This window comes from Giraffa tippelskirchi, chromosome 6 (assembly GCF_054371585.1).
Source record: "Giraffa tippelskirchi isolate mGirTip1 chromosome 6, T2T-mGirTip1v1.2.pri, whole genome shotgun sequence".
In the NCBI taxonomy this organism is placed as follows: Eukaryota; Metazoa; Chordata; class Mammalia; order Artiodactyla; family Giraffidae; genus Giraffa; species Giraffa tippelskirchi.
This window is the reverse complement of record NC_137280.1, coordinates 4112104-4126047: the sequence shown is the minus strand read 5'-3', so window position 1 is coordinate 4126047 and position 13944 is coordinate 4112104. Positions and strand designations below refer to the sequence as shown.

General features: G+C 38.4%; 1 protein-coding gene across 21 annotated transcripts in view; it reads right to left on the bottom strand.

Annotated features, from left to right (window-relative positions):
- Positions 1–13944, bottom strand: part of RALYL (RALY RNA binding protein like) — a 548770-nt gene that overhangs the window by 74832 nt on the left and 459994 nt on the right. For all 21 annotated transcript variants that reach the window (XR_014055712.1, XM_081496753.1, XM_081496765.1 and 18 more), the window contains one exon: positions 5913–6076. Coding sequence is in view for 20 of the 21 variants with exons in the window: in XM_081496753.1 (XP_081352879.1) it covers positions 5913–6076 (164 nt within the window). In the remaining variant the exon portion in view is untranslated. The remainder of the gene's footprint in view (positions 1–5912; positions 6077–13944) is intronic.

Here is a 13944-nt window from a genome sequence, read left to right as displayed (position 1 = left end):
TTGCTCTTCTCCACTCAGGGAAACGGACGTCTCTCGTACTTTCTTTCCAAACCCACCTATCCTTCTAGGCTCAATTCAGTGTTCTCAATACTACTGAGACTTCTTTAACCCTGCTGGCCAAATATTTGAAAGCGTAATAAATACCTTGGCCAAAATAACGGATGGAAAGGGATATTTAGTGATACTTTGCTGGATATTAACATTTGTTTCTCTGATTGATGCTTCAACTCTGTACTAAAATCATATGGATTTGCGGGGGGGGACCAACACAACAACACTTCCTTAGTGTTGAGGAAAAGTTCTCAACTACTACTTCTGAAATTTAATTGAACTGCCTTTAATTGCCTCTTAGGTGCTTCAGGGATCTTACAGTTGTACGTCACCGAAAACTGCACCAACAGAACTCCAAAGGCATAAAAACTTACTGGGATTTCTCTAGCTAGATCTTAGGATTTAAATTAATTACTTAAAGAAATTTATTTAATATTATACTTTTTTCAGAGGGCTGATTTTTTTTTCTACTAAGAACATCTGCCAAATCTCATAGATGTTTGTGTCTTCTCTTTTATAAAATGTTTATTAGTAACATCACATCTTAATTTTATGATTCCATGAGGCGGAACAGGACAAGCTGGTTATAGTTTTAGCTCAAGTTGATTTGAAAAAAGACAGAAATACCTAGTCGTGATATAATTTCTTAAAAGAGCAATCCATTTAAAAAGCTTATCAGTATTCAACCTTGGCAAATTACAGCACTAATATATTTTCTTTGTATAGTTTTTCTCCTCAGTAGAATTAAGCACTATTAAAAATTCTGAAATACGAAATGACAAATTGCCTAAGCTATAACATTAATTTCTTCCTCTAAACTTACCAAGTCATTTAGTACTGGGAAAGAGCTATTAATAAAAGAACAAAATATATACCTCGGTAAATAGTCATTCACTTAAGCCAATATTAACATAGTATATTGCACACTTCACTAAAGTTTTTCATGTGTGATTTGAATTTTAAAATTACTGTTATTCCCACAGATCAGGCTAATTGTAAAAGTACTATCAAATAATTAATATTTGTATTCACTCATATATACTTATATGCACATACTTCTATATATAATATAGCCTGCTAATATACTTTTAGAGAGAATGTGCAATTGTGAGAGTATAATCTTACCAATTAATTATATACAAATCTTGTTTAGATTTATGTTTCACTAAAATAACACTAAACTACAGTTTTTGTGAATTGAGTCTTTAAATATATAGAACCGTTTGAAACATACACAGAATTGATCAGTCTGTTGCCTTTAAATATTAATAATTTTATTTAAATTAGCACATTTGAGAATTAATACATCCATAATAAATTTCAAATAATTATTTTACTAGATGGTCTTTACAGAAAGCTAGTTTGGATTATGTTCACAAGTAGCTGACTTTGGCAATTTGTGCTTCTGCAAACGTCCTTTCATTACTGATTTATTCCAATGTAAGAAAACAGTCATTAGCTTTTTTAGTCCTTTGGGATTTCTGAGGGATAGAAACACGCTATGCCTGGATGACTTAACCTCCAAAATATAATTTTAAATTAAATTATAAAGTAAGATAAATTGTGGCTGGAAACGGGAGGAGCATCCATATATACCTGCTGCTAAGTCGCTTCAGTCGCGTCCGACTCTGTGCGAGACCCCATAGACAGCAGCCCACCAGGCTCTGCCATCCCTGGGATTCTCCAGGCAAGAATACTGGAGTGGGTTGCCATTTCCTTCTCCAGTGCATGAAAGGGAAAAGTGAAAGTGAAGTCGCTCAGTCGTGTCCGACTCTCAGCGACCCCATGGACTGTAGCCTACCAGGCTCCTCCGTCCATGGGATTTTCCAGGCAAGAGTACTGGAGTGGGGTGCCATTGCCTTCTCCACCATATATACCTATAAGACCTCATATCCCCTGAAAAAAGGCATGAGATTGGAGTGTTTGTACATGCAGGGACAAGAAAAGACACAAAGTACATAGGTGTTCAGAAAAGGGCTAAGGAGCCTCTCCTGGAAGACTGGACAGAGTGTTAATGTTCCCTGGCCGGGTTGGGCAAGAAGAGAGGAATGCATTACATATTCTCTTAGAGCGATGAGGACCACGCCTAACACCTCGCAGTGGATTGTCCGGGAGAGTCTGAGAGTCCCATCGACTCTAGAGGCATTCCCTGAGCGGAGAGGCGCTGCTGAGTGGACAGTTAGCTCGGTTTACACTGGTGAACAAAGACGTCTTCTCACAGGTCAGAAAAGAGGCCCAAGACAGCTACTCATCAAGGTGATTGGAAATCACATTGACTTTTAGTTCCTCACTTCCTGAGGGACAAAAAGTAGCTTGAGGTGCACAAATGTCAGGGAATTACACAAGAAAGCAAGTGTCTAATGGAGGAGCTTTTTGCAAGAGAGTGAAAGCCCCTCAGTCGTGTCTGACTCTCTGCGACCCCATGACTGTGTTTGTTGTTAAACCATTCAGTTTGTCTTAATGTATTACATGCGCCCTGGGAAACTACTGGCAAAGACAGGTGGAAAATAAATGGTAATGCGATGGAAATGCAGACCAAAGTGAAGAAAGAAAGAAAGGAAAGCCAAGTCTCTCAGTCGTGTCTGACTCTTTGCCACCCCATGGACTGTAGCCTACCAGGCTCCTCCATCCACGGGATTTTCCAGGCAAGAATGCTGGAGTGGGTTGCCATTTCCTTCTCCAGGGGATCGTCCTGACCCAAGGATCGAACCTGAGTCTCCCGCATTGTAGGCAAATGCTTTACCGAGCCACCAGGGAAGTCTTAATACAAACCAATAGAGTCTTATCAGTAAAGGACCAAGCAATGTATCAAAAAAAGCAGAATTCTAGGGTACAGATAGAAAATGAAATATTACATAAATGTGAAAGTTATAATTCTCCAAGAAGTCTTAGAGAAACAGTACTAAAAAGGGCACAGATATAAGATCCTATACACTAGAAACAGATGCTCTAGAATCAGGCTTTAGTTTCAGGCTGTTACTAAACAGCTCTATGATTTTAGGGATATTACTTAACTTTTCTATGCCCCATTTTCTACACTTATAAAATGAGAATGATAATAATATTTCAGTTATTGGCTGTTATGAGAAACAAATGAATTAATATATTTAAATTAATTTATATATGCAAATGTATGTATTAATATGTGTTTAAAGCAATAGCTACCATAGAACAAACATCAAAAAAAGTTATCTATTATTTAACTACTATTGTAAAACATCATATAAATACCATCCAAGCAACATGGAATATAAAATTAAACCTCAAGGAAAGAAGAACTTTATAAGGTCACTAATTGGTAGAGAATTTTAAATAATCACTTTCAGAATTTCACTTATCAATTTGCCACAAAAGAACAAAGTCTACAGAGGACCGGACGATACAACCAACAAGATAAAAGACACACACAGTATTATACCAAGGGCAGAAAATACATCCTATTCCTACTCACAAAATCTCATTATTATGAAACCAAGAGAAATTCTAAGGTACTCAGAAAAGATTTTATAATTCACATTCTCTCTCTATGAGCCAAAAGGATTAGAAATCAAAAATAAAAGGCCAGAAACATCTTAACCATTTGAAGATCAAGATATTTACACCAAAATAACCCCTGGAAACTATCACTGTCCCCACATCACTGGGGTTTACGGCGGCCGGGTGGCTGAGTCGCACAAAGCTGCACTCGCCCAAGAATGGCCAGAAACTGTTGGTTCTAAACCAGGGTGGTTACATCTCCTTAAGGACAATTTAGAAATGTACAAGCACACACAGAGTTGTTAAGAAGACTGGAGTGCTGCTGGCCTTGAAGGTTTGAAAGGCAGGGATGCTGAATGTTCTGCAAGGCTTGGAATATTCTTACACAATGTAGAACTGCCATGGCCAAAACATCAATAATACTCTCACTGCTCAATAGTGTTCTAAAAGTGACTCCAGGGCAAAGCATCCACAGATGCTCAAGATATTTCTATTTGAAAGTAACTTAATACTACTATGGTGGAAAAAAAAAGTCTTCTATAAGCACAGCAGACAATTCAATGCTCAATTTTCCACAGCAAGAACCAAATTCAAGAACCTTCTTTATTTTTGAAAATAGGCAGCATATAAGATTGTTTAGAGATTGTTGCAGAAACTCATTTTCTTTTATTACTAAGACTCAAAAAGGGAATTCACATTTTTTTAATCCATAGAAGAATTAGACAAACGGATGAGTCAGTACATGGGGAAATAAATGTAAATCTGTGTAATTTGCTATTCAGTTTAGATTAGCTAATTTAAATTCTGAGTGCACCAAATTTAGTTAACAGAATCATCAGTGCTGAGGGTAACTATTTTTCACACTTCTTCGTATGAAAACAAAGTATCTCAACAGTGTTCTTTCTTAGTATTTCTGATGGTACTGAGGTACAAGGCAATGTTCTAGAGTAGACAGCATATGTAGGGATGAGAATGAAGGAACACAGGTTTAGTGTTGGCTCTACCATCTACTATGTAACATTCTCTGTGCTTCAGGTCAGTTCAGTTCAGTCGCTCAGTCGTGTCTGACTCTTTGCCACCCATGGACTGCAGCACGCCAGGCCTCCCTGTCCATCAGCAACTCCCGGAGTTTACTCAAACTCATGTCCATTGAGTCGGTGATGCCATCAGCCATCTCATCCTCTGTCGTCCCCTTCCTCTCCTGCCCTCAACCTTTCCCAGCATCAGGGTTTTATCCAGTGAGTCAGTTCTTCGCTTGATGATCTAGCTTCTCTGCGCTAACCCACCAGTAAAATTAGGATAAAGGATTTGCTTTACTTGTCTTGAAGGACAGATGCAAAGTGACTAGAAAACCCCTACAGGGACCTAACAGGTTGCACTGGAACTGGCCTTTGCTCTACCTTATTTCCCACCGCGTTTCCCCTTCACTCTGCGGCCCTGGTCTCCTTGTTCCAGGGTAAGGTCTCTGCACTGACCCTTGCTCTGCCACTGACAGCTTCACGCACACACTCCTTCCCCTGCCTCCGTGGGGTCTCTGCTCAAACAGCACCTTGTCTGAGCGGCGGCCACACACCATCCCCTGAAACACAGCGCTCCTTTTCCTCTGTGGCTTCATTCTACTTTATTTTTTGACATAGTGATGACCTACCGTGTTAAAACCTCAGATTTTACCTTGCTTGCTATTGTCTGTCTCTTCTTGGTAGACTGTAACCTCAAGAAATGCAAGAAAAACTGCTATCTTTACCTTAGGAATAACATTCTAATAACAAATTATATTTTTCTGGATTTGTCCATATAAAAACTTAACAATGTGTTTAGTTGGGAAGTTTGTAGCTCTACTTTTTATTAGTTCATGTGAGATTATATCAATATTATTTTTTTGATATTACATGTTTTCGGACACCACTCTCCTGATTTAGAATAGTATGGAAAGTTACCCTTTTAGCCTTTCTACTGTTTCCCTCTTAGTTATCCCAGTGCTCAAATATTCAAAGCACGCACTGATTTTGCATACTGCTTCTCTGAAAAGATACTCTATGACTCTTTCTGGAAGTGAAATTTGTTTCTTCACCAAAAGCAGCATGTTATATTTCAAGACTGGGATGTGTCACCAGCTAGGTGGGTCAAGAGCATGTTCTTCGCTCTAATAAAACACCTTATTGATCGCTCCCAGGTTTGTGTTAGTCATGTCCGTGTCAGTCCCCACCACACTACTCCAGTGTAGTGTGGTGGAAAGCAGAGACCGTTTCTTATCCACTTGATATTTCGCTCATACATGGTACATAGCAACCCTGCCATCATTCTTGATTAATTTACTCAATACAGACATTCATGCAATGGTACACATCCCCACCCTTCTTTACGGGGAAGCGAAGATTACTTACGTTTCGAGCCCGATGAAGAAGAGCCGCTGACAGCAGATCTTGATCCTCCTTTCATGGAGAAAACTCCTTTTCCCCTGCGGGTGGTCGTCACTGCCGCTCGGGGCCGCTTCAGCGGGATGACCGCGCGGGGCGGCGGAGGCACACGGCCGTGGTAATCAAACAACCTTCACGAAACACAAACGCGGCTGAGAGCTGGCTTACACCTGCACCTTCTACCAAATGTCTGAGATGATTAAGAGAATGGCCTTGCAAAAAATGTCAATAATTTTTTTTAATGTTGTAATCAGGAAGATTCATTTTCACTAAAGGAACAGGATGCTAATATAGTCTATGCTTTCTGAACACTAAAATCTGACTCTTCATTGGAACTCATTTTTTTTAAGGCATGAAAGAACAAAGAACTTTGCAACATGTTGGAGTCATGCTGACCTTCATCCCCAAGTATATTTCTTTGCTTGATTTAACAGATTTATCCTTCTTAGGAACAGAAATCTTCCTTTTCCACATCAGATACTTAGTAAGACATTAGTTTGAAAGGAGGAAAAGATCGTGCCAAATCAGGGACAGAGCAAAGAAAATTAATGTATAATCAGAAAACAGCTCAGAAAGGGGAAAAAAATAGAAGCATGACTAGTTTAAAGAGGGCAGCTGTGAGAGAAAAATCAACATGGTTCCTTCCCTCTCACTAAGGACTTTCTTAAGTAATGAAAAGGCTTTCTGACTACAGAAAAAGGGGAGCTGAACTTGGATGAAAGGCTGGTAGCACGAGGACAAAACTTTCTTGACTAAAGAACTGATAGAAAATGTTTATTGGGATGATATTTTATTTTTCTGACCATTTGGTAGATGTGGAAATTGAGACTAGAGATATTTGTAGTTAGCTATTAAAAATTTCTCTAACAAAGAATACCAATAAAACTCTGAAGCTTCTGCTTAAAAGCGAAAAATGATATTCACTATAACCAATGCATTTGCATTAGACAATAAAGGGGATAAAAGTATAAGAGTATTTGCATATTTATATAAATATGTAATTAATACATTCAAAGTCTCATACTGCATACAGACAACAAATTTTTGTGTGACTAAGCACATTTGAGCAGCATAAAAGGACCAGAGGGAAAAATGATGTATATATATATATATATACTCATTTATTTTTAAAACTATTTGCCAGTGAACCAGAGGTATTATTGCATTGTCTACTATAAATACAATAGCATTATTGACTTAGAATGATGGTTATTATATATTTTATTATGACACTGTTATATGGATTCTCATAATTGGTTTAAAACAGTCAATAGAAAAATCTAATGTGAAAGACAGAAATGAGAAAATGAGAACAGCTTTAAATTTTAAACTATTTAAAGCCTTCTATAATTGGTTATTTCATAAAATTACGTCTTATTTGTATATACAGATGGAAATGTGATCATCTCTTTTTGGAAAATAGCATATGAAAGGTAATGATTAAGATAGGCTAGTTTCCAAATATTCATTCAGAAACACTGAATGCCATGACACTAGGAGGGAGAAAAGTTGGACATACACAGATCACATTTGAAGCAGAACTTGGTGCTCAGAATGTCTTTTATATTAGAGAGCTAAAGGATCCCAAAACGATTTGGGAACGTGCTAGGGAAATACTAGGAGACGTCTGGAAAGGAAAAGAAATGAAATGAGACAGAGTTCAAGAGAGGGGTCATCCTCTGTGCATAAGCAAAGTCCATTAGAGCCAAAGAACTGCCACCAAAGAGCAGGCCATGGATGTCAACACATTATAGTTTACTTCAAAGGGTAGAGGCTGATGAGGCCGAAAGGCGTTGTGAATCATATTCATACCACTAGGGGCTCGAAAATCAGAAGGGTCAACTAAGCCTGCCCCTCATTTCAATCACAAAACAGGACCTACATTATTTATTTATAAGTTGAACTCACAGAGCCACCTAAGTCAGTGAGCCAAAATACAAAAGGTGCTTTTCATGAGTTACCACCCCCAACGTTACTGAAAGAACAGAAATGTGACAATTGACCCATCTCTTCCAGGGTGGGAGTTGCTGCTTGAGATGAAAGGGAAGCTCTTTTGGAGGAACCATTTCCCCAGGACTTCAAAATGCAGTTTATCAGGTTCATGAAATAAACTAATCTATACATGGAGTTAAGAAAATCTCTAAAGCACAACTGAAATATAAAATGTAAAAGTGCTATACTGGATATCAGGTCAAGTAAGGACATCATACTCACTACTACTTTAATGATAGTGCAATTCAATAATATTTTACACAGAACTGCACTGTTCATCAATATTTCTGTTGTTTCCCTCCAAACAAGGATTACCAAGCTTCCAGGGTTGGCCAGGTATGATCTCATGCTGAAAAAAGAGAGTTGCGTTTGTTCACTATATTTGTGACATACTTTTAGTAGGGGATGTACATTTTAGTAAAGCAGTGTGTGTTGTGTTCTTTGTTGTAAGTTCCTATAGAGAGAGGTCCTTGTTTTCTGAATATTTGGATGTGTTACTTCAAAGAGAGATGACTCCTTTCCCATTACAGAATGAGGTAAGGTTTCGTCACTTCAGCCTGTCACTCTGTCGGGAAGATACGCAGCGTTAGAACTTGATTTTGATAAAAGTGATATTGTAACAAACAAAGCTAAAAGGGCGTTTCATATGAGAGCATGATTTTAAATTTTAATGGAGCTGGATGTTTGTTCCTTTTCACTGGGCAAAGTTGAGCTTACCAGAAACCAAGAGAAGGAAGACTGGGAGTTGTTTTCAAGCATGAAAACATATTAATAACAAGATAAGGATGGGAAGCAAGGCTGTCCTCTGGGGCTGCAAGATGTAGGAGTTCTTCTAAATACAGAAGGAGCAGGTGAAAGGCAGCCTATGAAGGAGACACAAACACGGGCTTTCTCATCGGAATCTTGTCTCCAGCAAATCAGAGAAAACAGTCCAAGAGAAATTTCCATCTGATAGAATTCAATGGAATTCAAATCTCCAAGGTCACTTGAAAACTTAAAATTCTTTCCTTCTTCTTGGTATTTTGTTCTTCTACTCTCAGAATTGTATTCCCTTTCCTTTCCTTTAACGGCCCTTCATTTTCCCTAATACTATTAGAATACTATTTTTCCCATTATGTTTACAGGTCAAACAAATAATGATTTATAATGAAGTCAAACACATAATTCTCCTTTCTCTACGGCCTGTTTTAAAACAAAAACTTTAAAAGACCTACTCTCAAGCAATAAATAAATGTCAGATTTTAATAAAAACAACAGATTGAGGAAGTTTGAGGGTCTATTTTATTTAATAAACATTTCTATTTTTCATGTGACCATTTCCTGTTTGGAATTTTGTTTGCTTTAATAATATCTGAGATGTGTAATTTCATTATCAAACAAAAGCTGAAAAGTGGTAAGCAATTTTAATATTGATTTATTTGATAAAAAATAGACACACCTTGTGTCTAGAAAGAATAAGGATATTATTTTTAACAGTTGCTTTTTGGACAAAGACAATTTAATGGCATGCTGCTGCTGCTGCTGCTGTTAAGTCGCTTCAGTCGTGTCCGACTCTGTGCGACCCCATAGATGTCAGCCCACCAGGCTCCTCCGTCCCTGGGATTCTCCAGGCAAGAACACTGGAGTGGGTTGATTTAATGGCATATTGATGTATAAAATGAATATAATTTTGAATTCTTGTTTTTACTAAAAGCCTCTTGTTATTAAACTTCAACAACAAAAAAGCAACATTTTAATGCATTTTCAGAAAATATACATGGAAAAAATAACCTCCTATCTCTTACGCTAAAACAATTACTGTCATTTTCTAATCTTTTTCCTACAAGAATTCATATTTTTTTATGTAATTGAAAACATAATGTATGTACAGTAATGTATCCTGGCTAATTCTCTTTGGTTTATATTAAAAACATTTCCCACATCTGGTAAATGGTCTTTCTAATGTTTATTTTTAGCTCAGTTGGTAAAAAATCCATCTGCAATGCAGGAGACCACAGTTCGATTCCTGGGTTGGGAAGATCTGCTGGAGAAGGGACAGGCTACCCACTCCAGTATTCTTGGGCTTCTCTTGTGGTTCAGCTGGTAAAGAATCTGGCTGCAATGGAGGAGACCTGGGTTGGATCCCTGGGTTGGGAAGATCCCCTGGAGCAGAGAAATGCTATCCACTCCAGTATTCTGGCCTGGAGAATCCCATGGACTGTATAGCCCATGGGGTCGCAAAGAGTTGGACATGACTGAGCGAACTTCACTCACTCACAACATTTATTTTAAGTTCTGTGGTACATTTTCACAAGTAGATATACCACAGTCTAATAAATCATTATTTGATTGCTGGACTTTTAATTTGATGCCCATTTTTCACTGTCAACCAACGTGATTTTAAAATTCATGAAAAAGATTGAAAATGTAATATTTGTGTATTATTTTGTCACTGAACACTAGATTATCATTTAGATAAATAATAACTTAAAAATTAGTAATTATCTGTTTTCTTCTAAATTTCCCTCATAAAAATGCTTTTTAATTTTCCTTACTTATGAACCCAAATTTACAGTCACCATGTGATTAAATGCTAACCAAAAAATGTAGTCTGTACTTCTGGTTAAACAACTGGCCTGCCCAGAACCAGAATCTGACTACCTACTCAGGGCCACGTTCTCCCTGGACCCTCTTAGCAGATAAATGAAGATCAATAACTCGAGGATCAGAGATCTTTGGCTGTGTCTTCATTCAGTCTTGTTGAGTGACGAGAAGGGTTTCTGTCTTCAGCTTATTTGACTTCTGATAAACAGAGTCTATGAAACCAAACTAAGATGCCTATTCATTTTTTAAAAAGGCTATATTTGAAATCCACGTGAATGATTCTAGCCTATTAGAATATCTGCTTTCTGTACTGTTTGAACTACTTGAAATTCATAAAATCTGTTTATAATTTCTACCTTGACTTCAAATAAGCTTTTGGTTACAGCTGAATCCAAAAAAATGCTTTTTATAGGCACACTTCACTTGAGACCAGTAAATGAGTAATTCTCATTTCTGTTTTTTTGTCACTAAACTTTTCCATGATTTTCTGTGAAGCCACCCTTGCCAACAGCTCACCCCTTACCAGCAAGCCCCATCCCTGGTCTTGTATAAATGCTTCTTGAACATGCTTTTAGAAGGTTGACTGTAATCATCAATGGTCTATTTTAGCAATATTTTGACCCTAATCTAATCTTTATATTTTGTACAATTTTGCTGTCTTCTATATCTTGTATACAGCTTTGGTGAATTAAAAAGTGAATTCAAGTAGCAATTGCTGCTGCTGCTGCTGCTAAGTCGCTTCAGTCCTGTCCAACTCTGTGTGACCCCATAGACGGCAGCCCATCAGGCTCCTCTGTCTCTGGGATTCTCCAGCCAAGAGTACTGGAGTGGGTTGCCATTGCCTTCTCCAATGCACGCATGCATGCTAAGTCGCTTCAGTCGTGTCTGACTCTGTGTGACCCTATGGACAGCAGCCCACCAGGCTCCTCTGTCCACGGGATTCTCCAGACAAGAACACTGGAGCGGGTTGCCATTTCCTTCTTGTGAGGTTATAAATCAATAAAATGATTCTCCTATTTAATTCTTATAATTCTGTTACATGTGTATTGTTAAGCCGTTTTGCCCATGAAGGAAACTTGTGGGAAAGGGATGAGATGACCCCCCAGGTTTAACCAGTCAACACCCGCACAGTGAGGCCTGCAGCTCATCTTCTGACTCCGAATCACATCCTTTGTCAACTGTGCCATGATAAGGCTTCCAAATGTTTTAAGTGGAATCCCATTCTACCAGATGGTAATTTAAATTTGCATAATGAAACAGACGTTGCTTCTTGCTAATATGTTTTTCCAATATTCATGAATATATACTGTGCTCTATAATCAATGATCTGAGACAAGTACAACTTGACTTAGAGTTTTTTCTCATTAACTGCAACTCTGGTAGCTTCTCCTATGTTAATTTACTCAATGTCAAAATGGATCCAGATCTGAGCAATGCCCCATTTTGAATCACTGATATGTATGAGTACACACACACACACACACACACACACACACACACACACACACACACACATATATATATTTATGGTCAATCTGCTCCAGCATTTCTTTTTTTTTCCCCTATCAATAGAAGTTTGCTCATTACTGGAGGTTATAAATGGCTCAGTGCCTTTCCTGGTACTATTGAAAAGAGGTTGGATTAAAACTGCTGATATCTCAGAAATTGAAAACACTCCTTGGGGGTATTCAACAGAATTTTAGGTATACTTCTCCTTTTACTTTACTTGGGATAGTACAAATATTTATGTTTCATTTTAATAACATGTAATGTCCTTCAGTCAGAGTCATACGTGACCTTTTGAAAGAAAACGCCATTGAATGCTGTAAATTATTGGGCAGCTTTTGTGTAATACACAGAGATAACTGAATAACCACTCAAGTCTATTATTTAATGATACTCTTCCCTGGTGGCTCAGACAGTAAAGAATCTCCCTGCAATGTGAGACACCCAGGTTTGAACCCTGGATTAGGAAGACCCCCTGGAAAAGGGAATGGCTACCCACTTCAGTACTCTTGCCTGGAGAATTCCATGGCCAGAGGAGCCTGGAGGGCTACAGCCCATGGGGTCGCAAAGAATCAGACATAACTGAGTGACTAACACTTCACTTTCACTTCATGATTCCTGAAGCTATGGAGAGACACTAAATTAGTTTTTGGAAAAATTACTGTTGGGTAAATACATTGAAACATTCACATTCAGATGGAACTTTATGTAGAGAAGTTTGCTAAGCTAAAACAATGCAAGAGTTGAAATCCGCCAATTATATAAGAATTCCCAAACCTGGCAGAAATGGGCTAACAGTAGGATATAAATGAGTGTCAGTTATTGAGATATTATCTCTCAGCTTCATGTGAGGCATTAGTGACACCTTGAGTTGAGACTCAGTCAACCACACTTCTGTGGGCGCCAGCTGGCTCCTTGCGAGGTTCAGCCATTTAAAGACTGAGAAGGAGACTAAGATTGGAACAGGAAGAGAGGACTCTACCCTTTCTGTCTTGCTTCCTGGTTTTGTTTTGGCTTCTTGTTTTTTCAGCATTACCCCAGCCTTGTTTCTTCACCCTGACAACAGCAATGCATTCCAGTAGTAGCAGCTGAATCCAGTGTGAACACTTCTGCAACATTTGCAGAACAGTCTCCGCATTCCCTCAGAGGCCCAGGCACCAGTTGGCACTGCTTCCTTAGAGCTCTGGATTCCAGCCCCTGGGTTTCTTCTCTGGTTTCAGATAGAGCAGCAGCAGCTAAACAGAACTTCCTACTCTCAGTGTGAGCCCTGTAAGTCCCCTTTTCTAGAGTGATATTTGGTAATCCGACCTTTTCCTGTTTTCCAACCCTAGAGACGGTAGAGGTGGAGGCAGTTTGCTGACTCCATCACACCATTGTGGGTTTTTTGCCTTTTTAGATCCTTAATACATAGTTAGAACGTTTTTACAAGCAATTCTCCTTGTTCAGCATAACTATATGATTTCTGTGTTCCTGACAGAAAACCAAGCAGCGTGGAGTGAATGGAACTAGCTGAGTGTTGATAAGAGTGTTCAGCTGCAACCGGAATGCTCTAAGAGGCAGGAGGAGGGAAAACAATACAGAAAGAATGATCCAGAGGTGTCACAATGGACTTATTACGGAAGGATGACTGATCAGTCACTGTATTCCTCAGTCACAGGGACATTGCTACTTGAATATCAGTATAAGGAACATGTTCTCTATCACTATTAATGGTTACTGTTAGCTACCAGTAGCTAACACTGATTTAAAAAAAACACACCAGGCATAATGCAGGTCATAAAAATATGCTACTTCATTTAATCCTCAGAACAATATTATGGGGTAGGCATTAACGTCATGTTCACTTCACAGATGAGACAAGTTTTTGTGGTGTTAAATAAATTGCCCACACTTGTGCCATTAGTAAAAAGAGCAAAAA